Here is a 27,103-nt window from a genome sequence, read left to right as displayed (position 1 = left end):
GGTCGAAAACCACAGAGTTCCTTCCCAGAGCAACTTGTCAACACTCCTGTTTAAGCTCAGAGCTTCCGGAGGGCATGACCCCAAAAGATAAGGCTCGTCATCATATGGGCCTTGCTGGTGCTTTCAAGCTTCAGGCCCCTGTTACCACAGACCCTTCTGGTCTCTGAATGGGTGACCTTTTCCCTAGTCATTCACTGCTACTTCCTCCTCTGGCCTGTCACACAGACCCCTGGAGATGTCCATCTTCCTGATGGCCTATCAGGCATTCTTTCTCCTTTCCCAAATATCAGAGAATGCCATGCAAACCTTTACCTTTACTTTTTCTTTTTTTTGTACTGGGCATTGAACTCAGATGTGTTCTACCATCGAACTACATCCCCAGTCCTTTTTATTTTCAGACAGGGTCTCAGTAAGTGGCTCAGGCTGGCCTCGAACTTGTAATCCTCCTGCCTCCACCTCCTTATCTTCTTTTTTTTGTTTGTCTGTTTTTAACTTGTTGAGTTGTAGATGGGCACAATACCTTTTTATTTATTTGTTTGTATGTGGTGCGGAGGATCGAACCCAATACCTCACACATGCTAGGCAACTGCTCTACTACTGAGTCACAACCCCGGCCCTCGCCTTATCTTCTTAAAGCCCATCTCCACTTCTATCTTCTTTCTCTGGCCTCCTCGTGGTCACCTTCCTATGTACTATAAGTCCAGGACCTTCAACCTGGTAAGGGTAACCTCAGACCCACCCTTGTGGAGAGAGAAGGCTGCTATCTCAGGATTCTTCCAGAAGTGAGTGTTCCGATCATATCCAGTGGCCTTCCCAAGGGCTCCATGAAAGCAACACCGGTTCAATAAGGGAGGGTGGAAGATCACTAAGAGTAGATTTCTTGATCCAACAGAAACCCACTGGACATCAATCTCTGAGTAAGGGGCAGGAGCAAGGAACTGGAGGGGATTTAGGAAGTTGATTCAGGGCCCTTCTCCTACTGCCTTCAACCACAGTTGCTGTACTCTGCTTCATACTAAAGTTCCAAGGAAGGACTCAATTTTTAGAACAGGTAAGGAAGAGGCAGGTATGAGTATATATGTGTATATCTCTAGTCTAACTTCCTTAGCATTCCCAGTAAGAAGACAGCTTGGTATAAATGGGGGAGAGGAGACACAAAAAAATCAACTACTTTGTTTTGAAGTTGCCACATGCAGATAATCTGCTAAACAAACTATTTCTTTTGGGGAGGTGGGGGTGCTGTGGCTTGAACACAGGGCTTCTCAAACACTAGGCACCCATTTACTCACTGAGCTAAACACCCCAAAACCCCCAAACTTTGTATGTGTGTGTTCAGTTCTGGGAATTGAACCCAGGGTCACTCTACCACTCTACCACAGCCCTTTTTATTTTGACAGAGTCTTGCGAAATTGCCCAGGTTGATCTCAAACTTATGATCCTCCTGTCTCAGTTTCCTGAATCACTGGGATAATCAGTGTGTACCACACCCAACTATTTCTGATCAACTTTTATCTTCAGCTGCCTTTCCCCTGCCCCTACAATACTCCACCTACAAAACTCCAAATCCTCTTCGACTGGGATCCTGACAGTTGCTGACAGAAAGGTCCAGGCCTCTGGGACTGTCAACACTGCGATGTGATTCAAAGCTCAAGGGGAGTCCAAAGCAGTGCCCTTGTTTATGGATTCAGTGATTGATTGATTAAGTCCTAAAAGCTTCTGGCCCAAAAAACTAAATGGGTTTAAATCCATCATTAACAGTAGTGTAGATTTAAAAACTGAGATATGCAAGAGGCTTAAATTAGTGGTATGAATAGAATTCCCATGATGATACTTAAATTCAACTATTTTCATAATATGCTGTAAAGTCAGGAAGGCTCACTCAGTTAATAATTCTTATTTTAAAACACTTATTCACTCACTAAAATGTCTTCCCTCTAACACTCTCTACCAAGCAATATTTCACCTCCACCTAGCTTTAGTACTACTGGACTTAACAGCACTAAAACATACTCGGAAGATTAAAAACAAAAACAAAACCAGAAAGATTCAGTCCTCTAATAAATCCAGAATCAAGCAAATATAAGGAATTACCAAAATAACTGAGAGTGAATAACAAATGTCAACATTTTTAGAATGTGGAAAATAGTTGAGAACAAGGACAACCACCAATCATAAGTAACCTTAACATAGTTACCAATCATAGTTACCACTAAGTAGTAACTATGTGGCCAGGTGCAGAGCTAAGTGTTTTGATGATAGCATATCACTTAAACTTCAAAACAACCCAGAGAGATGTACTATTATTGATCCATTTTACAGATGAACTAATAGGCTCAGAGAGTCTAATACTCTAATATTATAAATGTGTGTGTTTTTGTCCTGTAAAAGAGAAGGGGGGGGAGGGAAGGAGGGAAGAAATTTGCCCAGGATCACAATAAATGGTGGAGCTGGGGTTCATGGGTCAAATCTGCCACCTTCTCAAAATACAACTCTTCCCGATAAATTGGCCCAGTCATTATACACTGTAAGTTTGTGAACATGTAGTAAAACCTACAAATCCTCTGACCCAGTAATTCCACTTTGGGGAACATATGCCAAGGAAATACACCAAAATGGTAAGGGGAGGTACAGGAGACTAATCTGTATGAAGATGTTCACAGCATCATTATACCAGCAGCAACCTGGAATGAGTCCAGATGAATGCTTTGTAAATACGGGGGAAGAGGGTTGGCAATGGGAGAGAGCGGCATATAACATGAAAATACCAAATGGTCATTGGAAGTGACATTTTTATGAACCACATTAATAGTTGGAAATATCTTTGGAAGCCAATGTTAAAAACAACCATAAGGACGTTCTCTCTTTGCCACATCTACTGCAAGAATGAAGACCATTCTCAGCAATCAGACTGATGACATACCAGAAAATGTCACCATTACTCTGAAGGGACACACACTTATTGTGAAGGGCCCAAGAGGAACCCTCCGGAGGAATTTCAATCATATCAGTATAGAACTCAGCCTCCTTGGAAAGAAAAAGAAGAGGCTACAGGTTGACAAATGGTGGGGCAATAGGAAGGAATTGGCCACTGTTCACGCCATCTGCAGTCAAGTACAGAAGATGATCAAGGGTGTTACACTGGGCTTTCATTACAAGATGAGGTCTGTGTATACTCACTTCCCGATCAAAGTTGTTATTCAGGAGAATGGGTCTCTTGTTGAAATCCAAAATTTCTCGGGTAAAATATACCTGTAGGGTTCGTATGAGGACAGGTGTTGCTTGCTTAGTGTCTCAAGCTCAGAAAGATGAATTAATCCTTGAAGGAAATGATATTGAACTTGTTTCAAATTCAGCTGCTTTAATTCAGCAAGCCACAACAGTGAAAAACAAAGATATCAGAAAATTTTGGGATGGTATTTATGTTTCTGAAAAAGGAACAGTTCAGCAGGCTGATGAATAAGATCTAAGAGTTATCCAGCCACAGAAACAGTCCTGGAGAGTCAGTTTGATATTTCGATGATGCAATAAAAGATCTCTATTGACTTTGGACTTAATCCTTTCCAACAGGTTGAATAAACTTTAGCATCCTTTCAAAGGAAAAAAAAAAAAAACATAAATAAGTAGAACCTATATAGTGATTACAACTCTGCAGTTAAGATGTGTTTGTGGAATCAAGAGTGGAAGAAACTAGCCAGATGCGGTGGTGCATGCCTGTAATCCCAGCGGCTCAGGAGGCTGAGGCAGGAGGATGGTGAGTTCAAAGCCAGCCTGAGCAAAAAAAAGTGAGGCACTAAGCAACTCAGTGAGACCCTGTCTCTAAATAAAATACAAATAGAGCTGGGGATGTGGCTCAGTGGTCGAATGTCCCTGAGTTTAATCCCCAGTACCAAAAAAATAAAAATAAGAAAAGTTGAAGAAACTGATATTGAATGCTGAGCTCTATTTTTCTTATTAGGTTGAAGTTACTAATTGGTTAAAGCAACACAAGGAAATCCTCCCTTTACAATGCTATGATTTGCTTGTCCTTCTCAGGACTGAGGTGTAGCTCAGTGATAAGACTACTAGCCTACCTAGGCCCTGGGTTTGAACTCCCAGACTCTGCAAAATAAAATAAATGAAGTAGATAAATTTTTTTTTTAAAAAAGTTCTACTAATTTTAAAGCCCTCATTTGGGGCTTTCAAGTAAGTCCTGTTTTTAAATCAGATTTTAAAATCTAAGAGAAGTCTGTAGCTCATGAAATTTTTTGCTAGCCACTGAATAAATTTATTTATTTAAGGCATTACTTCTGCCACCATTTTGTTCATAATAATAGAATTCCACACTAGCCAGGTGCAGTGGTACATGCCTATACTTCCAGTAACTCAGGAGGCTGAGGCAGGAGGATCACAAGTTCAAGACCAACCTCGGCAATTTAGTGAGACCCTGCCTCAAGATAAAAAATAAAAAGGGTTGAGGATGTAGGATGTGGTTCAATGGTAAAGCATCTCTGGGTTCCATACCTAGAATTGGAAAAAAAAAAAAAAAAGTCAGCACTCTCTGAATCTCACTCTTTCAAAGTATATTTGGAAAGGTAATGCTATTGAAGATAGCACAAATCCTTGGAGGTTGAGAGAGAGAGGTTTAAGAGCAGCTGAACAGAGAGCCAAGATGGAAGTCATGTGTTCAGTGTCTAATGTGGAAGGTTTATGCCTAATTGCCATTTTCACATGACCTCGTTCCCCCAAAAAGGAACAGGATATCCCATGTAGGTTCTTTATCACTCCTTCCAGAGAAAGGTGGGCCCTGCATATCACCAGCCAGGCCACACACACTCCTAACCTTTCTACCCAAGGATTCCCCTGAACCCTGCAGCAGCTTCCAGAATATACTGTCACTTAAAGAAAACAAAGCACAATTAATTCACATACCAACTAACTTCTGCATCTTTTAAGATGAATGAAGTTGGAAAGGTGGGGAAAGAACTGAACCAAAGCTGATGCTATCTTTGGGGAAGAAACAGATTTCTCTACTCGACAGGACAGTCTTCTGCTGAGCAGGTCCCAAGTCAATCTTTACTCTAAGGCTCCTTTTTCTCTGTACTTACTAACCCCTGCTAGCAGGTCCTGGGCATGTTCCCACTTTGCCCTCTATTGGGGATGACTTACTATTGCCCTTCCATAAGCATCAAGTGCCACACTATCACAAGGTCTGCTTCTGAAGGCAAGTGGTCTAATCAGGTAGGCTCTAGCGAGGTGTGGCTCTTTAAATTTAAGAAAAATTACAAATTCAGATCCTCAACTATGTTATAGCCACATTTCAAGTACTCACTAGCCACCTGTGGTTCATGGTTACTGAACTGGACAGCACAAGGAAAAATGCGTCCACCACCGCAGAGTTCTACTGGACATCACTGGGCTTCAGAGTTCAGCACCTGCCTATGGCTGCCTCTTCAAATCCAGGTGACAACGCTCTCACAGCTGGACAATTCTTCCCAGCTGTCACCAGGCACTGTGTGCCACCTTATCTGACAAACAAACCAGTTTTATCTGGGTAGCAATTTTTTAAAAAATTTACACTAAAACACATTTTTTGGTGTACAGTTCCACAAGCTTATATACATATATACATTCATTCATCCACCACCAAAATCAGCATACCATCACTCCCCAAAATTCCCTGGTTCTGCTTCTTTGTAGTCAAACTCTCTCTCCAACACCCCCCCCCCCCAAACAAAAACAAAAACAAAAAACACCCTGGCAACTGCTGACCTGGCTGCTTTAAAAAAAAAAAAAAAAAAAAAAAACTCAAGAGAAAAACTCAAGATTCCTGGCCTTCCCCTAGAAATCCCACTTAAGCAGCTCTGGGGTAAGGCCCGGAGTCTACTCCCTCTACCCTAAGAATGTTTCTCAGGTGATTCTGGTATTTGGCCAGGTTTAGGAACCTTTGGGGTAAATGCCTAATCCAAGTTTAATTTAATTATCTGCAAAACACTCTCTGGTCTCTCATTTTGCTCTCTGTCCGCCCCCATCCATTGCTTTGTTGCACATGGCAGACAGCCCTCTTAGGCTGGGTGCTTGGAAGGCAGGGCAAGCCCGAATGCTCGGGGCACGGGCAGGGTAAGAACTCTGGGGCTCTGGTTTCTGGCAGAGGGAGGCCTCCCCAAGTCACATGGCCTCCCATCTTAATCCCTTCCTGGCTCTTTGTGCCACAAAATCCTCATCTGGGGAGGAAAAAAAGGAACCACATCAGAAATAATCACCCAGCCCTGCTCTGAGGCTTGCTGGGAAGTGATGACTGAGATAACACATCGACAAGCACTGAGCAGCCAGGAAGAACGCACCGTGTCCCCGACACATCATCACAACTCAGATGCTCCCTTATTGCAGGCTTCACCTGATAAACATGGGAGACCAGAACTCACATTACAATAAAACTTCAGACTTTTCAAAAAACAAAACGACAAGAGGTAGAAAATGTTTCCCTCCTAAATTCATGATCCCAAGGGCAAAATACCAAATTCCATTTTTAAAGGGGACGTCAGGAGAGTCCGGATCATCTCAGAAAACCTCTGCTCAGAAAGAAACAAAGACAAAGAGGGCCCAAACTTGAGTCCAGCCTTGGCTTGAGAGCCTGCTCTGCTGAGGATTCCTGGAAAACACTGAAAAGTTTAAGATGGTCAAAGGCCAACAGAAGAAATGCTATCATTTAATATCACATGTTTATTTAGCCCCACCAAGCCAAAGTGGGATGATTGTTTGAAAGGCAGAGAATGCCTGCTTAATCAACTAAAAATGCATTCATTACTATGCTGTTCATCACGGCTTTCCTGAAATCAGACACTTTTGCCCCTAGACCATAAGATTGAAGCGATTTGAAATGAAAATATTTCCTGTCCACTGCTTGCCAGTTTCTAGCCCCAGAGTGATATAACAGATGACATCCAGTACAATAAATGCTTTTATTAACCATAAATTTGAGACTGCTTTAGGGATTTGAAGTGTTGGGTTTCATGCTGAAAAAATGTAATGTTATCCACAGACCATCAGTGAGTAACAAAAACAGAGGCGCAGGTTAGGCTACTTTGATCAAATTATGGGGGGAAAAATCGTCTTTTTGCATTTAAAATAGGAGTTGCATTCAGGGCATATTTTCAAGGAGCACCAGTTCAGTTTAACCATATGCCTTGGAGAGTTTAGTGACAATTCATTCTGAGTGCAGATTTACAGAACCAGCAGCTTCTGTTAAACAGAAAGGAAGTTGAGAAGTATTATCAGGCTAAGTGACTGAAATATTCAAATACTAAGATGGGATCCCTATATCAATCTCAGTGCTGTTAACATTTTGAGCCAGAAAATTCTTGTGTATGTTAGGATGTTTAGCAGCATTACTGCATTCTATCTAAATGCCAGTAGCACCTCATCCCAGTTATGACAACCAAAAATGTCTACAAAAACTCCCCAAACTGCTCCCAATCAAAAACTACTGCTTTAAACCAAACTCTTGATTATCAAATACTGCCTGATTTTTCCTCAACCAAAGAAAACGTGGAGCCTGGGGGAAACTGCAAGGCCTCAGCACCTCTGCCCTGAATGTCTCCCTTAACACAGAGTTAATTCTGGGTGATTTCTGAAATTAAAAGCATCCTGTACTCCCTCTTCTACCAAAACTGAGGGTAGTGTAGCCAAGGAAACAAGAACTCTCTCTTCTGTGACCAGAGCAAACTAGATTCAGCAAAGGCAAGCTGCCACCCCTCCCCCGGGGGAGGGTGGGTGCCCCCTCACTGGTCTTTGTGTCGGGGTACATTCCAGCATGGGAGCTGGGGCCCACTGCACTGGGCTGCACCCCAACCCTGCCAGCATCCAAATTGCTGCTTTCTGGCCTTTCACTGTCAGGCCACAGTGGGGACCACGGACTTGGTGCCAGAAAAGAAAATGAAAAGCAAAGTTGAACCTCTGCAGTCCATTCTCTGGATGCTGAATGTCCCACTATTACATCTCGGCATGACATTTCACGGACAGCAGGGGAGGAGGCCCAGTCCTGAAAGCTGAACAAACGCAGGGCACACAAGCCCGCCTGCGCCCTCGCAGTCTCCCCGAACTTATGAATAAAAGATGGAGGTTTTGTCTCTGTCGTTTCCCGGGTACCCTGTAAGAATAACGACTTGTCGCTTTTTGACATTTTAACTTACTTTGAAAAATGACCAATATTAACTTTACATGTCTTGGCCCTTAAATCTAGGGTGGGGGCAAATAAAAGTAAGAAAAACCATGTAATTAGGTAGAAGATAGTAAGTCAAGTTAAACTAATGAAACTGTAAGGGACTCTAATAAAATAATTTAGGCAACATGTAATCACAGAAATAAAAGCCTGGAAACTGACTTTAAGGACATGTTTTGAGTGAAGTGGCCTTTGCTGGAAATAAAGTTCAATGTTTTCTCAGCACAAAGGAAAGAAATAGCTGAATTTTGGTGTGAGGAAGCACTCAACCGTAAACCTGCCCTGGCCAAAATAGAGGTTTTTAATAGGAACTCGTTCCCAGTCGCTGAGGGCAACATCTACAACTGTTTGTAACAAGCCCATTTGAATAGGAAAAGCCTTAAGCATTCTTGGAGAAACAGCACTCCTAATTTTCAGAGAGCACAGTTGATTTCAAATAGTCTTTAAGAAAGAGTTTATTCTAGGATAACACAAATGACACCCTACACTTTCTTTAGTCCCTTAATAAGATAAAAGAAAAGTCTTAAGGTAAAACACTGCATTTTTTAAAAACAACATGTAAGATTAAACTGTACTCCACATTAGAAACTGCATTTCACATATAACAACTTCAATCTAAATAAAACCAATTTTGCTTATGGCTAAAATGGCATCCATGTTTATGACTGATATCTAAATACAATAATGACATAATATCACCTTTAAAGGGATCTTGCCAAAGTATTTAACTTGACTCTCCCTAATCTTGAGGAAATAATTAGAAATCCAACTTGTGGGAACTGTCTACACAGTGACCTTGACTCTTCAGAATGTGTATGATATAAAGGATCAAAAAACAGGTGGAGGAACTGTTGCAGATTGAAGGAGACTAAAGAAACAGTATCAGAAAGGAATGAGCCATCCTGGAAAGCAATTAAGAAATCATGAAAAGACACTTAAAGGTCAACTGAAATAAATGTAGCAAAAAGTCAAGAACTGATGACTCTAGGCCAAGGAGAAATGGTATTCATCTTATTGTTTTTTCCACTTTTATATAGGTTTGAAAATTTTCAGAATACAAAGTATGAAAGAAAGCCCACATACAGGTGACCTGCTGGGTGGGGAGGCAGTTGGCGACAACTTCATTTTCCTGTTGAGTTGCAGAAAATGCATACCCAAAAATATTACTAATACTTAAAAAGGAAAATGATACAGATAGTCTTAATACAAACTAGACCTGACATTTAAAAAGCAAATTTCTAAAAACACAAAGTGATTTGTTTTTGTTATTAATATTCATTTAGTTGGGAGGAACACACACAGCAGGCATTTAAGACATACATGTTTCTGCTTTTAAAAATCAGAGGTACTAGGTAGGGTGGTACACACCTGTAATCCAAGAGACTTGGGAGGCTGGGACAGAAGGATCACAAGTTTGAGGCCAACCTCAGCAACTTAGTGAAGTCCTAAGCAACTAAGCAAGACTGTCTCAAAATAAAAAATAAAAAGGGCTGAGGATGTAACTCAGTGGTAGCGCACCCCTGGATTCGATCCCTGGTACCAAAAAACTGCTAAAATAAAATAAAAGTCAGAAGTCTCTTTAAATTCCTCTGTATACTCTTCTCCAGCAATTAATCATTCTCCCTCTCCTCTTATCAAAATATCTACTAATTTAAAAACTCAGAACTCAAAAAATTCCTGCCTTCTGCACACTCTCCCTCATTATCCCCATCTTTTCTTATTGAGATAAAAGCAAGGATCACAGTAGTCTTGACCAACTTGAAAAGTGTACACTTAAAAAAAAAAAAAAAAAGAAAAAAGTGTGATCCTTTAAGTAAAAAGGGAAAAAGCTCAGTAGATGGGAAATGTGCTCAAGTGAAAAGATGTGGGAGGTAGAATTTTCTGTCTCTCAAAGACTTCAAAACCCAGGGAGGAGAACAATGGGAAAAGCAGTATGTCCAGAGCAGCTTTAAAGGGGATCTGGGTGACCATCACCTTCTGCACGTGAGACACTGGAAACCCACAGCTCCTGAGGCACTAAATCAGTCTTTGGCTTGTATAACCAGATGTTGCATTTTTCTCTGCTTAATTTTGGTAAAACTCCATGACCTCTTTCTCAAATTAAAAAGGCAATGCCACTTTTTTTTTTGTAAACCACAGGAGCTATCTTTAGTGAAGCCTTCTAAGGATTTCATTAATTCATAGCCAGCCAACCAGGACTTTTCCCACAGTCTCCCACAAAAAAGCCCGGGAAGTCACTGATTGCTTGGCTGGATCTGAATATGAGCAGAGGTAAGATCAGAAATATCTAGTTCCTCCCACAGGGAGGCAAGGCATGAAAATCAAAGCCCAGCAAAAACTCATTACCACAGCTGGCCGGCGAATCCATAGCCCCAGAAAGAAGGCAAAAAGCACCTGTGATTCTGGATGGACCCCCACATGACTTCAGAAAATGAACCGCCTTCACAATGAGGGGAAGGTGGAATGAGACAAAAATCAGCCCCGCATATCTGTTAAAGACACACCGTTTTCATGCAGCCCAAGGGCTGCTTCCAAGAAACGACATCCGTTTCACTCACATCATTTGGAAAAACCAGGATGCTTAGTGGTTAGCAATAATTTTTTATATTTTTTTCAACTGCAGTACAGGCAGACAAAGATATTCAAATACCCCCTTCTCAAAAGCCACAGACACTCTGCAAGGTGTGGCTGCCACACAATACCAGCCCCTCCTCAGTCCCTCCACCATGAGGAGGGACTTGAACCCTAGTCTGTAGCCCAGCCTTTTGCCAGCATGTGACAACCAGCAAGAGTACTAATAACCTGTGGTGTAAATGAATAAATTGAGCCTATTTTTATGCTACTCTCAGCACCTGCCAATGTTAAAAAAAATAGGTAACTATAGAATTCAGAGGAAATTCTGGCTCAACATTTGTTTTGCCTCCTCAAAGAGGCAATGGGAGCCATCCTTATCACCCTATTTCAACGTCCTGCAGAGCAGTTAGCCATTCAAGAAACATGTATAGAGAAACTACTATGTATCACACACAGAGAAGTGAACAAAACAAATAAATGCCCCATCCTGCTGGAACTGACATGGTGATGGAGGAGACAAAGAGATAGACAAGAAAATACTGTGAATGCCTCAGTGAAAGGTTCTGGGGAAAAATAAAGTGAGGAAAGGAGGGCAGAGTGAGCAGTGGGGTGCTGCTATAAATAGGGTGGTCAAGTCTGGAACTGTGTTCTATTTGTCTCCCCTACTTAAATCTAGGCTCTAGAAATCATGCCTAACATGCAGAAAGCACCAAATATTCACTGAGTGAATGAATGGCCATTGAGCATGCCACCTATCAAGCTGTCAGGTGCTGGAGAAAACCTTCTGAGATTCACCATTCCTGACAGATGCAGGCTGGCAAAATTCAAGGTGCTCTGTTGTCTAGTCCCCAACCTACAGCCTCAACTTTATCGTTCTCCTCCAATGAATCCCTCTCCAGTTCTAGCCACTTCATGCTTGCTGCTCAAACTGCCCCCCACCTTCTGGTTCCACTCACTGCCAACACCCTGCTCCAAGTTCCCTCGGTGAGGCCTGCCTTCTTCCTGACATCTCCATTCCTCCCTCTAAGACTCCCCAGAAACCATTCAAATTCAATTTCTTCTTCATAAATAAATCTCATTTCTCTTTCTTCTTCATGGCATCACTGCAAAATGGCTGGATGCATTCTCAATTATTTGGAGGGATGATGGGGTGATCTGATTTGATTAAATGCAGGCTCTATGGCACCAGGTAAAATTCACAGACAGAGAAGTCTCACAGAGAAAGGTGGTCCTCCTCCAAGAAGGGGAATCTGAGGCAGAGGAAGAAGCCAGTGTTAAAGCCGGAGTCCTGGCTCAGTGGTAGAGTGCTTGCCTAGCATGTGTGAGGCACTGGGTTTGATTGTTAACACCACATATAAAAAATAAATGTCCATTAACAACAGAAAAAAAAAAAAAAAAAAAAGAATACTGGAAAAAGTAAAAAAGAAAAAAAGAAGCCAGAGTTACTAGGAACAAGAAACAAGAACTAAAAAGTCAGAGTTCCCAAAGTGGCTTCCACAGCAGGACTCACTCATCATCAAAACTGCTTTTCGTAGGGGCAAGTCTAGGATGAGGACACAGAAAGCAAGGTTCGTGTTTTCTTGGGGAACAGTAGGGAAGCGTGGAGAGAGGACAGGGAATTCTCTAGATTGTAGATCGGAATCCCTCCTGTACCTTCCTGTTACCTGAGCCTGTTCCTTTGGTGCATCCCCACCTGGATGGAGAGCCACATGGACAGGATCTTTTCCCTGGGTCAAGTCACAGAGTAGCTGCTCAAAAACAAAACAAAACAAAAACCAACAACTCTTGCTTCCTTGCTCCAAATAAGTCCTTTAGAGGTTGGGATATTGAGCAGTTACAATAAATCCTGAATGGGTGAGTACTGGTGCCCCACCCAGAGCAAATGTGCACACTCCAGAAGCAGGAGGCCATAAATTGTCACTCAACAGGGACCACGCTCAAGCTGACTGCTCTTACATTTGGTCTGCATTGCACTGCATTTTTCTAAGATAAAAGGGAGGCCCTCTTAAGAGAGGAAAAGCCAGAAATCACCTGGACAGAATAAAATCCCAGGAAAGGAGTTTCTAAACCATATGTCCTGTCTCAGGAAAATGTACCTCTTCATTCCAAGGAATCCCTCCTTTATCCCAACAACCCTACCACTCTCAAGCACAACAGTCCATCTTAGAACAGAAGTCTGGGGCCACAGCCAGAATTTTTTTTAAAGGGTTAATGTTCAATTGGGAAGCGGGGGTTTACAAAACAGAACACTTGGAAAAATTCCTGTTTCTTTCTTTTCTTTTTTTCTTTTTTTTGTGATGCTGAAGATTGAACCGGTGCTAGGCAAGTGCTCTACCACTGAACTACATGCCCAGCCCTACTTTTTAAATCTGGTGGGGGACTAAAGGGGAGATATATTTAAAGTTGAATCCCTCATGATTTCAAAAGTATATTTTTGAAGTATTTATTTATTTTTTTGTGTGATATGAGGAATTTAACCCTAGTACTAAGCTATATACTTCCAGTCATTTTTTATTTTGAGATATATAAAATAGTTTTATTTTTTATTTTTTGAGACAACTTGTTTAAGTTGCCAGGCTGGCTTCGAACTTGCCATCCTCCTGCTTTAGCCACCCAGGTGGCTGGGATTACAGGCATCACCATGCCCATCTTTGAAAATATTTATTTGATGTGTGAAATGTAAATAGCCATCTAAACATTTTAATTAAGGCTATCAATTTCCATGCCCTTTTCAAAATTGCTTCAATGTTACATGGCTTTTCTGTTAAGTTCACGCAAGCTTCCCTACAATGTATTAATGTTCATGAAAAGCCTCATGATTAATGTCTATTAGATCAGGTCTGGAATGAAGAAAGGTACAATAAAACTACAGTGCATAAGGCTTCCAACAATACCTGCCATCTACTGCCCTTTCAATTCTTTTATAGTACTAGCCATATGCAAATAGGACATTTTGCCATTAGGTTCACTGTAAAACAAATGCTTTATAAATATGCACAGTAGAGGTAGTTTTAATTTACCCTATTAAATCAAAATATTTATAGGCCAACTTCCGTTTTAGAAGAGAATTACATGTGTGTTCACATCACATCTTTATTTTGTCATCCACCCCATGATTTGTTGAGGACAGCTGGTACCTATTAAGTCCCCCCTTTAAATGTTGTAGCCTTAATTAGCTACATCCACCTTCCCCCAACATTTCCAAACAAGGAACCAAAGAAAAGGGAAGCTGTTTTTATCATGGATACTTAGAACAATGGAGTTGTAAATGTTAACTCTCTACTAGACAGTAACCAAAGTTATTCCTTTTTAAGGGCCTTCACAAACACAGGGGACAACCAGTATTTCAATTTTCAGGTCTTTTGTTACACAGGTAATTTTTTTTTAATTGTTCAAGATTTTTGTTTCTAGCCTAGTGTTATTAATTAAACCTTCTTTTAAGATATTGCTTGGGAAAAGACCAGGGAGTCTCCCTAGAGATTTCTCTTGGTATTATTCAAGCTCCAAACTTGTTGCATGGACTTTTAAGCACAAGACAAAGCACAGAGAATCTGCAAGGACAGAAACAAATCCAGTATGGCTTTTTTTTGTTGTTTTGTTTTGTAGTACTGGGGATTGAATCCAGGGGCACTCCACCACTGAGCTACACCACTAGCTCTTTTTTGGTGTGTTTTTATTTGAGATAGGGGTCTCGCTAAACTGCTAAGGCTGTCCTCAAATTTGTGCCTCAACACCACCCCCACCCCCACTGCCAAGTAGCTGAGATCACAGAGTGCTCCAACCATCCAGCTGGTATGGTTTTTACAAACACATCACGCCCTTTCCCAGACACCAAAGAGTTTCCAACACAAACGATGAGAAAATTCCATTGATCAAATTGTTTTCACCTGCCACATGTAGATAAACAAATACTGATTTAATTATATTTAAGTTTTCTTTTTTAATCATGCCTTATTTTATTTAATCTTTTAAAAGACACAATGAAAATAGTAGGTCCGTTATACAAGTTAGAAAATAAAGATTTTGAGGGTATAAATGTAAGCTTTCTTCTTTATTAAAAAAAAAAAAATGTAAGTACCCATTTATGCATTCAGGACTTCAATTGTGAAGTATGACAATTGGCTAAATTTTGAGCAAGAAAAAAAGCCACCTCAAAGATTCCTCCTTGGATTTGTCCCTTCTAGAGATCTGCCCTAGCTTTAAATCTGTAGTAAGGGCTATCTGTTTCAATAGGATGTGATCACTCCAGGGCTTGTGTCTTTTCAATCAGCTGGTGGCCCTGCAGGGTTTAGAGTGGCAGAGGGGAAGTGGCCTGTGGTTAAACAGAGGAAATACCAAGGCATTTTAACAGAGCAAATAGTCTCTTTACTTCCTACCGGGAAGAGCTTCAAAGGCCCTGGGCCCCAAGGAGACAATGTGTTGCAGGGCCATCAGTCACCTAATCGTGTGTCAGGCCCATTCAGAACTTCCCAGAAGCCAAGACAAACACTGCCCAGGAGGACAATACCTCCCACTGGCTGGGCAAGTCTGGCCAGCTTGAGATGGGGCCCAAGGCACCAGTACAGACAGACTCCAAGCTTGCTGAGAGTGGAAGACCCTCCAAATTTTGGGAAGATGTGAAAGGGCAAAAGTCTGGCAGCCAGGATGGCAGAAGTGAGGTCTGCTCCCAGGGTACTGCCCCCATCCCAACCTGACAAGCCTCTGTGGGGACATGAGCCCCCTCTTCATGCCATACTCTTACAAATGGGGAGGAGATGCCCAATCAACCAGGAGCCTGAAAACCCATCCATCATAGGCAAGTGCAAGAGGTGATGGGGAATGAAAGAGGACAATAAAATTGTTGATGGAGTGGCCTCAGCAGCAGCAGACATCTGCTGGCGCATAGTATGTGAAAAGTTCAGGGATGGGGGAGGAAAAAGGGCTTGAAAGTGTTAAAAAAAAAAAAAGAAAGAAAGAAAGAAGAAACCAACCAACACATTTCAAACCAAATGAATCATGAAAAATATTCAACTTAAAATAAAGACTTAAAAAAGCATTAGCAGTTCTTTTCTTTGTAGGGAAGCTGTCTGCAAGATTTCAATTGTGAGACTCTGATTTGGATCCTGCCCTACTCCTTCCGGAGACAGTTTTCCAGACAAACCCAGCTGTTCTGGGGAGGAACCCAGGGGAAGTGTCCAGTCCCCTTCATAGGCCCAGGTCAGAGACCCCCACCAGAGCCAGAGCACCCCCACCTCAATTCCCAGTCAGCCTAACCCCTTTTATTGGTCAGAGCTAACCAAATCTCCACATTCCTAAGTCCAAAGAAATACTTTAAAACCAAACTATGATTTTTTTTTATTTCCTTTTTTTTTTTTTGGAGGTGTGAAAGGTGGAAATCGAATCCAGTGCCTCAAGTATGCTAGGCATAGTGCTCTACTACTTAAGATATTCCTCCATCCCTCTGATTGATTTTAAGTTTCAAATGTCTTCTCTTCCCCTTCTGAATGAGGAAGGCTTGTTTCCTAAAGCAACAGGTCTCATCACTGAGACAGCATCAGAATCCTCAGAAGAACTTGTTAAAATGCCAGTTACCTATGCTCCATCATCTCACTTGCATTCTGGTCCCATTATCCTTGACTCTGCATTCTAACAAGCTCCCAAGGCAATTCTGATACTGGAAGCCCCTGAACATCACTTTGAGAAACCACCTTTGGAAGGCAAAGGTACAATAAGTGGTCTGCTTATTCACTCAGCTATGTCCCTGAGTTAATAACTAGCACAATGCCCCAGTATGTCAGGAGAGCCAGAGATGGACGGACAGATGGATGGAGGGAGGGAGGGAGGTGGGGAGAGGAGGAAGAGCTGCACAAAAAAGATGGTCATGGGCCCAGAGGGTTTCCAATTAACCAAGCAAAACAGGCTGGAAAAAAAGCATTGCGCTTCTTATAAAAACGTCTCAGAAAAAATGTGTCAATCCAAGGCTGAGTAATTTTTAACAAAGAATTCTCTAAGGGACAGCAGAGCATCTGTAACTTGGAAGACATGGCCACAGGACAGGCAGACCAGATATGGGCTTGGGAGCCATGAGCTGCAAGTGAATGAAAATGCATCCAATTCAGAATCAAATAAACACGCCTGGGCCTACAGCCAAGGAGAATTCTTGGATTGGACTTTTATCAGGGACCTAAATTTTAACCAGCTGGAACTTCTTCCCCCACCCCACCCCCCAAGTACCACCCTATTCGTTTCTACCTTTTGAGACGAAGTATTTTCCTTAAATGGGAAACTTGCACATCATTGTAAAGATGATGCCAGAATCCTGGTTTCCTGAATTGCTGAAGGTGCAGGCTTTGTGGGGGGTAGAAACTGTGTTTCAGGCATAACAGATGAGAAAAGGTATACTCCATTTAGGTAAGAAGTCAAGAAATGTTCCTTCCTCCCCCACTGTAGGAAAAGCCATTAATAAAAATCTGTAGGAGTGGATCCTAACTTCTTGTTCCATAAATAGGCTTCTCAACCAGGAAGACAAGGGGAGATCAGGGAAACTTGGGGTAAATGAATGATATAATTAAAGTTACCCATCACAAACAAAGTCATCCCACTATGAAGAAACAAGAGTTAAGAGCCAGTGTAAATGAAAGGGCCAGCCCCTCTGGATGATTTACAAATTGTTACTTCTTTGAGAAAACAATATTTATTACTCAAAGAGCAACTTTACCTGGCAAGGGCCATAAGAGATTTTTTTTTTTTTTTCTAGGAATTGAGGAAGTGTGCCCACAACTCATTTCTAAACACTGAGCTGTGTTCAAGATGGTATCAGTCTCTTAATTGCCCCACAAATAATGGGGAGGTTGTGAAACCTGACCACTTAAACCAGGCCAGCTCCTGGCTCCTCTGAGAGCAGCTCTGAAGGGTCTGTTAGCAGAGCTGCCTGGGGTGGGCAGGCTGGCAGGTTGGCTGGCTGGCTGGCTGGCTGGCTACAGTTACCTTGCACATCCTGGGAAAATACCCATGCCTACAGGGGCAAGGATTCCTGAACAAATACTCCCTTAAAGAATAAGGGGGTCACTTGCTCAGTTGGTCTCCTGCACCTAGACTTGCCCTTCTTTCGGAGCTCACTTCTGCACCTTGTTGTTCCCTCAGGTTCTGAGTGAAACTCAGACCCACAGGAAGCCCTCTCCTGTGTGTATCACATATAACTGACCCTTACACGTTCACACACACCCAACTAGACTATAAACAATCTCAGAGCTGAGGTTGACATCTACAGGGACTCAGACATGAATCAAATACCTAAGTCCCTGTAAATCAGTAGTTACTGGAGCCCCATGACAGCAACTTCTGGGACACCTTACCTAGGGAGGTGGAGGGTAGGGAAGGCTTCCTGTAGGAAGTGATGCAGGAGCTGAGAGGGAAAACTGAGGTACAGACAAAAAGAACAAAGGTAGGAACAAACGTATGCAAAGACCTTCTGTGGAGAGGACACAGGAGCCTGGTGCTGAGATCGCCTCCCCCACTTCTTAAAATCTACCTCAAAACAGGGCTTAGCCTATAATCCCAGCAAGTCGGGAGGCCGAGGCAGGAGGATGGCAAGGAATTTAGCAAGACCCTGTCTTAAAATAAAAAACAAAAAGGGCTGGGGGTATAGCTCAGTGGTAGAGTGCCCCTGGATTAAATCCCACAAAAGTGGGAGTGGGGATTCAGCAGGAAGGCTGCAGGGTCTAACTGGGTTCAGCCTAGCTTTATAAGGCTCCCAGAGTCTGAAATCAAGAAACTAGTCTAAAGACAAAGAGTGAACAAATATAAGCTAAGCAGTCTAGTGAATATCAAAGTGTAAACATCTGCATGAGAAATTAAAGGACATGGCATTCCTGGAGGGCTTCCCTGGAGGTATCACCTGAGCTGAGTATTAAGCTAAGAAGTGGATTCTTAGGGAGGTAAGGGCATCCTCGGAGGAGGAGATCCTTTGTTAAAAGGCATCAGGAGTCAGGAAACAAGGTGGGGAGGGCAGGGGGGAGTCAGCGAGGAGTGACTCTTCGGGTATGCAAACAGGATGGGTAAACTGATCCACAGGATGCAGCAGATAAGATTCTGGCATCTGGGATTGGCCCAAAGGTCCCCATGCTCATCCAGGAAGGTCAGGAAGATGATCCAAGGTAAGGACTATGGAGTCAAGGCAAAAGCTATTGGGAGGATCACCCCTGCCAAGGCTCTGCGGTGGAGGAAAGGAAGTCAACGTAAGAGTGAAGTGACTGGGATGAGGTCCACCATTAATTCTGTGGCGGCATAGGTTTGGGGAGGACCACACGTTCCCACAGGTGCAGAGAACAAAACCACCAGCTTGGCTTCTTCAGAGCACTACTATCCCCACAACATTAAAACTTCATAAGCTGTGTATACTGGCACATGAAGCCGACTAGGCAACTGCAGAAAAACAGCAAACAACTGATCCACCTAAGCTATGAGTCACATGCAAACTCAGAATAAAATACCTGTGATCCTGTTACAGTTAGTCAAAGGCCAAAATCTGTACAGATCCAAAATTTTAACAGGGTGGATAACACTAGACAGACTTAAGAAAACTTGGTATCTATTAGAAAAAGAGCAGTGATGTTTTATTACAATAGAACTGAGTGAGAAAATGTGATGTTTTCCTCAGATGGAAAGAATGATAGAATTTAACCTAAGGTTAAACTCACTAAGAGTGGGGAGAGTCAGGTACAGCAGCTATTGGGGCCAGGGACACCCCAGCTAATTGGCTCATACCTGATTTTCTACATGATTTCTCTAAATGTGGGGTAAGTGAACAGGAGGCACTAACCTGTGACCCTAGGCAGCGAGTCATGTCCTACCTCTTGTCTGTGATGAGGCTCTTTATAGCCTCCCAGAAAAAGTAGGACAACCTAGGTCTAAGCGAACTATCCCTATACCCATTCCTGGGCCTGGGGAACCAAAAATCACTCATTTCCTCCTACTTTCCAGAAGAGGAAACAGGCTTCTGGCGCCCAGGAACAGAGTCAAAGTCATGTCTGAGAGCAAAGCCTGTGTTATTCTCTTGGTAGGTTTTAAAGCGTAAGTGTCCTGACCCAGCGGTCAACCTAGCCTCTGTGGAAGGCACTGATCAAACGAAAAAGGAATCTCCAGGTTGGGGCTCCCCGGTCCCAGGGGTTCCCCAGCCCAGGGGCTCAAATGGGAACGGGGTGGGGGGCGGTGGCGGAGGGGTGCGTGCCGGCGCACATCTCCCTTCATCCCCAATGCCCCAACATCGCCCAGACAGCTAGCTTCAAAGGAGCGTCCGGTTTGGGGAAAAGGGTTCCAACTACACGGCGAAAGTCTGGGCACCTCTCGCCTCCTCATGGGCACCTGAGGTGACAAACTCTTACAGTTCTTTCTTTGACCATAAAAATCACCCTAAACTCAGGGCTAGGGCGGAGGTGGGGATTCAAGTAACAACCGTGAGACCATTTGTGAGACGAAGAGTTAAAAAGGGAAGCAAAGTTTCTCAGGAAGTCAGGAGTCCGAAATGGGATGGGAGTAGGGTGACCACCCTAGGGTAGAAGGATAGGAGCGGGGTGACCACTCCAGGCTAGAAGGAACAAAGCGAACACAACAGAGGGGTGCATCGTTCCCCAGCGCTCCAGGTCCCCTCCCTGTCCGCCCTGAGCCTTTGCAGAGCCGTGAACTGGAGGACCGGGAGAACCCCACATCCTCTCCGGAGCTCCCCCGTCGTCCAGACGGTTTGGGGATCCCAGCCCCAGACGCGCAGCCCTGGGGCGGAGGGCCGAGAACAAAGGGTGGGGCGCACCCCCCCGCCGCCCCGGCCGCCTCGCCGCCCCTCACACCCGCCCACTGGAATCGGACCCCAGCCAGCGGCCGCGCCTCATTAGCAACACAAAGCCAGAGGTCGGGCGGCCCCTTTCATCCCCGCCCGGGCGGGTGGACGCGCAACCCAGGAGGGGAGAAGCGAGGATGGTTGAAGTAGCTCTGGGACCCAGGTCTGGCGGCGGACTTGGTGCTGAGCGAATAGGTCGCCCGGGATTGTCTGCCCGTGAGCACCTGTGCGCGTTGCGCCCCAGTCTCTCTCAGGGCCCCCTGCTAATTTGGAGACCGCGAGAAACCCGCCGTCCTAGCCTTACCCTCCAGCCACAGGTGTCGGCGCCCCTCGAGCGGCCGGAGCCGCCCGCGGCCACGGCCAGTTGCGAGCCATTGAGGCAGGCATTGACAGTGAAGAAGACAGAACAGAGCTGCAGCCACGGGGCCATGGCAGTGCGCTAGCCCAGCCCGGCCCTTCTCCGCGCCCGGGCCGCCTGCAGCTGACCAGCCCTGAGTGGGCGGTGGCAGCGGCGGGGAGCGTGCCGCACTGAGCATGCGCTGCCAGCCCACGCCCCGCCTCTTCCCTCCAGGTCCCGCCCCCAGCCTCAGTTCTTGGGTCCAGGTCCCACCCCTCTAGACTGGCCGTCCCGTCTTGGCCCCGCCCTCCGGTCACGCCCAACCTGCCTCTGAGTCTCTGGCAGCTACGGGTTTATTCCCCCTTGCCTAAGAATTTTTTTTTTTATACAGAGGATTTGTCCAAAGGATGCCTGCTCCATGAAAAAACTTGGAAGAACACAAAGAACATAGTAATTTTTTAAAAAATTTAATAAGCATTTGCTATGTGCCAGATCCCTTCATATGTCCTCCCGACCACACGAGAAAGAGTTAGTATTATTGTTATCCCAGTTTTAGGGGCAGAAAACTTAGCTCAACGTTACATTTAGAGAAATCCTGGTTCTACATTTACGACTGGAACCTCGGACAGATAACTTGCTTTCTTCACAGTACTGTTTCCTCCACTTAAGCCAGAATAAAGTGAGTAAGAATCCTCATCTGGGGAGGATTGTGTTGATTAACATATAACACAGGTTCATTAAGTGTTACAACCTATCATCAACTAACTGGCATAGAGTCACTGACCTGGCACCCCCCCCCCCCCTCTGAATTCAAAGTCAGATCTGATGGAAAACAACACACTCAACCTCTATACTTGTCAAATTTACCCTTGTAAAGTGGGTATTATCTCTGGAACATGAAGCTGAAGTCCAGAAATCTGGAAAAGACAACATTACACACCTTTTCACCTAAATCTTCCCACCTCTTTGCCTCAAATCTGTGCACATCATTCAGTCCCTCTGTTGCCCACTTCCTCATCTAGGCCATCACCTCACCTCTTCAACAGCTTTCTGAGCACTTTTTCTGCTTCCACTTATATCTCTATATTTAATACATTTCTCCACACTGAATCCAGAGAGATCTTCTAAAAAAGTAAGTCACCCAGCAAGCGTCCCAGCTTGTAATCCTAGTGACTTGGGAGGCTGGGGCAGAAGGATCATAAGTTTGAGAGGTCAGACTCAGCAACTTAGGCCCTGAAGAATTTAGTGAGACCCTGCTTCAAAATTTAAAAAAAGAAAGGAACCAGGAGCTGTGGTGCACACTTGTGATGCTAGCAATTTGGGAAACTGAGGCAGGAGGATGCAAGTTCAAAGTCAGCCGTAGCAATTTAGCGAGGGCCTAAGCAACTTAGCAAGACCCTGTCTCAGAATAAAAAGGGCTGGGAGAATGTTAAAAATAAATAAATAAATAAAGTCTTTGTTAAAAAAAAAAAAAAAGAAGAAAGAAAGGAACAAGGGATTTAGCTCAGTGGTGAAGCGCCCTGGGTTCAATCCCCAGTACCAAAAATAAAATAAAATAAAATGTATTTTTAAAAAATAAATCAGGGGGCTGGATTGTAGCTCACTGGTAGAGTGCCTGCCTAGCATGTGTGAAGCACTGAGTTTGATCCTCAGCACCACATAAAAATAAATAAAATAAAGTTATTGTGTCCATCTACAACTAAATATATATATATATATGTATATATATATATATATATATTTTTTTTTTTTTTTAAGGTAAATCAGACTACTGATTTCACTTGATTAAAACTCTTCTGTGTGGCTGGAGATATAGTCCAGTGGTAGACTGCTTGCCTAGCAGTGCAAGACCCTGGGTTCAATCCCCAGCACCACAAAAACAAAACAAAATTCTTCTGTGGTAGTTTTGTTGGTGTTGTTTGGGGTTTTGTTGTTTGTCTTTTAGATTTTGATGGGACTAGGGATTGAGCCCAAGCAGCACTCTACTACAAAACTACATGCCCAGGCTGGGGATATAGCTCAGTTGGTAGAGTGCTCACCTTACAAGCATAAGGCCCTGGGTTCAATCCCCAGTACTGCAAATAAATAAATAAATAAATAAATAAATTACATCCCCAACCCTTTTAATTTTATTTGTCTTTATTTATTCATTTACTTATATTTGCCATGCTGAGGATTGAACCCAGAACTTCATGCATCCTAGGCACATGCTCTGCCACTGAGCTACATTCCCAGGCCCACTTTTGTTTTATTTTGAGACAGGGCCCCATTAAGTTGCTGACATTGGCCTTGAACTTGAAATCTTCCTGCCTCAGTCTCCTGAGTTGCTGGTATTACAGATGTGTGCCACTATGCCAAGGCTCTGTGGTGGTTTTTATTCAAAGGTCACTTAGAATCAAATCCACACTGGTCTCCTCTCCTATGTCATCTCGTCTCTGCCTTCACCACCTGGCTCCAACTACAGTTATCTCCACCCTCCCACACATACTCCTTGACTCAATCTTGGTCTATTTGTCTCAGTAAACATTGGAAACTGTCACCTTTGTCCATCCAACAAGGAAGTCTCCTCTGCATAACTCCATCTAGGGCCCAGAATCCCCTCTTCTTTTCTGGTGTGGACTAAGCTCAGCTGCTTCTACCACAGGATTCAGGCACTTTCCCTGATGGCTCCACAAATGCTACACATCTTTGTACTTTGTACTTAAAACTTCCACAGAGGCTGAAGTGGTCCCAGTTTTGCATGTGACCCTTGTGGGAAAAGAGGATCCTTGGCAGAAGTCCTAGAGATTTGACTTCAAAGTAGTTATCCCTGGAACCAGGGAATAGCCTTGATCTGAACTCTGGGACTGGATACCAAAAAACAAAAACACCACCACCACTGGCATTATCACTAGAGAAAGAGAGAATGGGTCCTAGGTTCTCCAAACAACAGCAATCACCCCAAGACCCGGGGATTTCCTGTCCATGTGTATACCTGGACAGAAATATTTTAGTTTTCATCTCACTGCCAAAGTATTCAGGAATTCAGACAGATCCTTGAAGGTAGGCACCACATCATCTTTGGTCATCCAGAAAGACCAGGGTCCACATTAGGCAGCTTTTGGAGTAGCCTTCTCTGAATAGACCTCAGGAAGCACATTGGTTGGTTTAGTGCTCTATCCACCCTCCCACATACTTGGAACACCTCTCTGAGTCATTATGAATCTGTCACAGCAGAGGATGTCCAGGGTCAGGGTGCCACGGGCTGAGATGTGGCCAGGGCTACTTGGGTGTTGGTGAATGATCAGGGAAACCATGAGGCTCCTGGCTCCTTACTCCATATGTATTCCTGCTTAGATATGCTTGCTGAATTATTCACCAATCCCATGGTGAGGGACTTCTATTATAATTAGTGATTTTAAAATATCCCCTGTACATTTATCTTAACACATTTAATCAACTCTTTCTCTTTTTTTAATATTTTTATTTGTAGATGAACATAATACCTTTATTTTATTTAGTTAGTTTTATGTGGTGCTGAGGATTGAACCCAGTGCCTCACACGTGCCGGGCAAGCGTTCTACCACTGAGCTACAGCCCCAGCCCCTAATCAACTCTTTCTTAAGATACATTCCTAAAACTGGGATTACTGAATTATGCACATCTAAAATTGCTAAACTGCTCAATATCTCATTGCTCTCTTAATTGCTTCTCTGGTTGCTAATGAAGTGGATGTGTTCCCCTGTACTGATGGGCCATTTGCATTTCTTCCTTTGTTCAGGAGTCGAACTCTAGGAAAAGAAGTAGTACTTGAAGCTTATGATAGAGGGAGAATCTTAAGGAAGGGCCTGGGGAAAGGGAAGCGTTTCTCCCTAGGTTTTATTCACATCACCACCTGACTTTGTGACAGGGAAGGCAGAGTCAAACTCCCACTCCTTTTCTGTCTCACACTCACTGCTGTTGAATTTCCTCCCATCATAGTTCACTGCAGAATCTGCTCACTGACAGCCTCTGGGTACAGAGTGCAGAGTTCAGAGACACCTCCAACTTTTCTATAGGACCCTGGAAGACACAAGAAGGCGGCCCCAGTGTCTAGTTTGGAACACAGGATGACTTCTCTCAGGAGCAAGGACTTAGAGGCAGGCCCTCTATTTACCTTCTAGGAAAGTCCCATGCACGTGGGGAGGTGGGAGCAGAGCCACAGACATCAAAGGATCAAATTTGGTCAGGAAATTAAGGTCATAAATTGGCATTTGGCAACATCCTCCCCATTTTGGTGTTTTCTACTGATTCTTTTCATCCCTTCTCTTTATCTTGACCCTTCAGAATATTTGGGGCCAAGCGGTGGGGTGTGGGGCAGGGGACTGCAGGTATGTGTGAGCTTCTACCTAGAAACTGAGATAAAAAGAAGGGGCCAGATCCCAACATGATCTCTATGAACCACAGCATCCCCTAGACCATAGCTGAGCCCAGCTGTGCAGATGCCCAGAAGATGAGTCCAGGACGCCCTCCACAAATACAATACTCACTTTCACTCACCAGGGCCAGAACAGTCTGTGGTTCATTCACAATTTCAGCCACTGCTTCACCTCTCTGCCCTCAGTGCCCAGCACTCTGCTTGGCACACATCAGTGGGAAAGAAACTGTTACCACCTCCCCCTGTTGGAACGGAAGCTGAATATTGAACACATAAAATTACCTTAAAATTAGCTGTTGAACTGCACATATATCTCCCCAGTCTACCAAGAACCTAACCAGATAAGAAAAAAATCATAATTACAAGAATTGGATTTTGTTAGGAGTCCAACTATCCCATGAAACATAAGAAAGGACAAAGTGATCATGGTAATAATTTGTGTCATGCGTCATTTTTAGTCAAGAAAAACTAAAGAGTATTTTAATGAACAGTGGTTAGATTCAATGGACGGATATTCTAATTTATTTTTGGTATTGTAATAAAATAGTACACGTATGTTTTCTGTACTAACCAAGACATTAAAGGTGAAGGGTATCCCCCAACCTGACTGTCAGCCTACTCAGTAGGCCAAGGTTGCAAGGTTTCCCAGGGCTTTAGGGGGATCAGTATGTGATCTGGCATCTGTCTGCGAGTCCACCCCATTCCTCTGTAGGAATGCCCTAAGATTGCCCCGATGCTAGGTGCCCACCCCGGCACCCAACAGTCTTGGCTCCAATGGGGTAGTTGTGATTATCCTCTTCAAAGATAAGAAGCCAAGACTCAGCGAGGGGAAGTCTATCTGCAATCACAGAGTTGCGGTTCAAACCAAGCCCCGTTGCCCTGCCTGGGATGGAAGTCCTCAGACTCTTCTAACTCCCCCAGACCCTCCCTGACTCCAGAGCTAATTCCATAGCTTTCCTGAACCTTGTCTTCGCACCGGCAGGACTGCCCAGAGACCCAGGGTAAGCGGAAAACCTGGACCAGGTGACCCAATTCCGCACCCCAGGACGCGCATCCGAAAGTGCAGGAGCAGAAGCGCCCCGTGGATTCCGCAGAGCTATCACCCCACCGCCACTTACTATTTCTTTTTCAGAAGTACCTGGCGTCTCGTCTCCAATGAGACCGCCAGGGGGCGCGTGCAGTCCAGGTCCGAGATCCCTAGACGACCCTGGACTGTGCGGACAAAAGGAGTCTAAGATGAAGTGCCCAGGGCAGGAGCGAATACTCCGCTGTTATCTAGAGCTGGTGCTAAGTTTGAGGGGAAATAGAGTTCAGGAGGCAGTAAGCAAATAGAATCAAATATGGGCTTTCAGCAGCCACGTGGTTTGGAGCAGCTCATCCTCTCTGGATGTCAGTTTTCACAGCTGCAACAAGAATGCAAACTTAAGTGGGTTTTTGCAAATACAAAGTAATTAAACAGATATGAGGACACGTTATTGCCTGTTGCAGGAGATGGACAAGCAGAACCCAGACAGCACCTGGGGAGATGTCTGCTTGTGTCTCCATAACACTGCACTGAACTGGAAGTCTATGGACTGTATCATATTTGCCATCCATTTTTTCAACAAGTACTTGTACACCATATCAGGCATTAATCAAAGAGTTGAGAACCAGCATGAACAGCACAATAGTCCCAACAGTAGAGTATTCCAGCTGTCATAGAACCTACAAGCATGGAGACCTTGGCATTACTCAGCCACATGACCATGGGAGAATTATAAGTAGAGGGATTTGTTGTTGTTTTCTGAA

The 27,103-nt window shown here is 43.8% G+C and overlaps 1 protein-coding gene and 1 pseudogene across 3 annotated transcripts in view; one reads left to right on the top strand and one right to left on the bottom strand.

Annotated features, from left to right (window-relative positions):
• IL17RD (interleukin 17 receptor D) overlaps nt 1-21,079 on the bottom strand; it is a 68,302-nt gene extending 47,223 nt beyond the window's left edge. For both annotated transcript variants that reach the window (XM_079116016.1, XM_079116017.1), the window contains exon 1: nt 20,887-21,079. In XM_079116016.1, the coding sequence (XP_078972142.1) occupies nt 20,887-21,012 (126 nt within the window). In that variant the 5' untranslated portion in view covers nt 21,013-21,079. The remainder of the gene's footprint in view (nt 1-20,886) is intronic.
• Nucleotides 2,370-5,664, top strand: LOC306646360 (large ribosomal subunit protein uL6-like; annotated as a pseudogene). Its single transcript has one exon. The product of its transcript is annotated as a large ribosomal subunit protein uL6-like (transcript).
• Nucleotides 21,080-27,103: the final 6,024 nt, after the last annotated feature.

This window comes from Sciurus vulgaris (genome assembly GCF_902686455.1).
Source record: "Sciurus vulgaris genome assembly, chromosome: 16".
Classification (NCBI taxonomy): Eukaryota; Metazoa; Chordata; class Mammalia; order Rodentia; family Sciuridae; genus Sciurus; species Sciurus vulgaris.
This window is presented reverse-complemented; position numbering and strand designations above follow the sequence as displayed.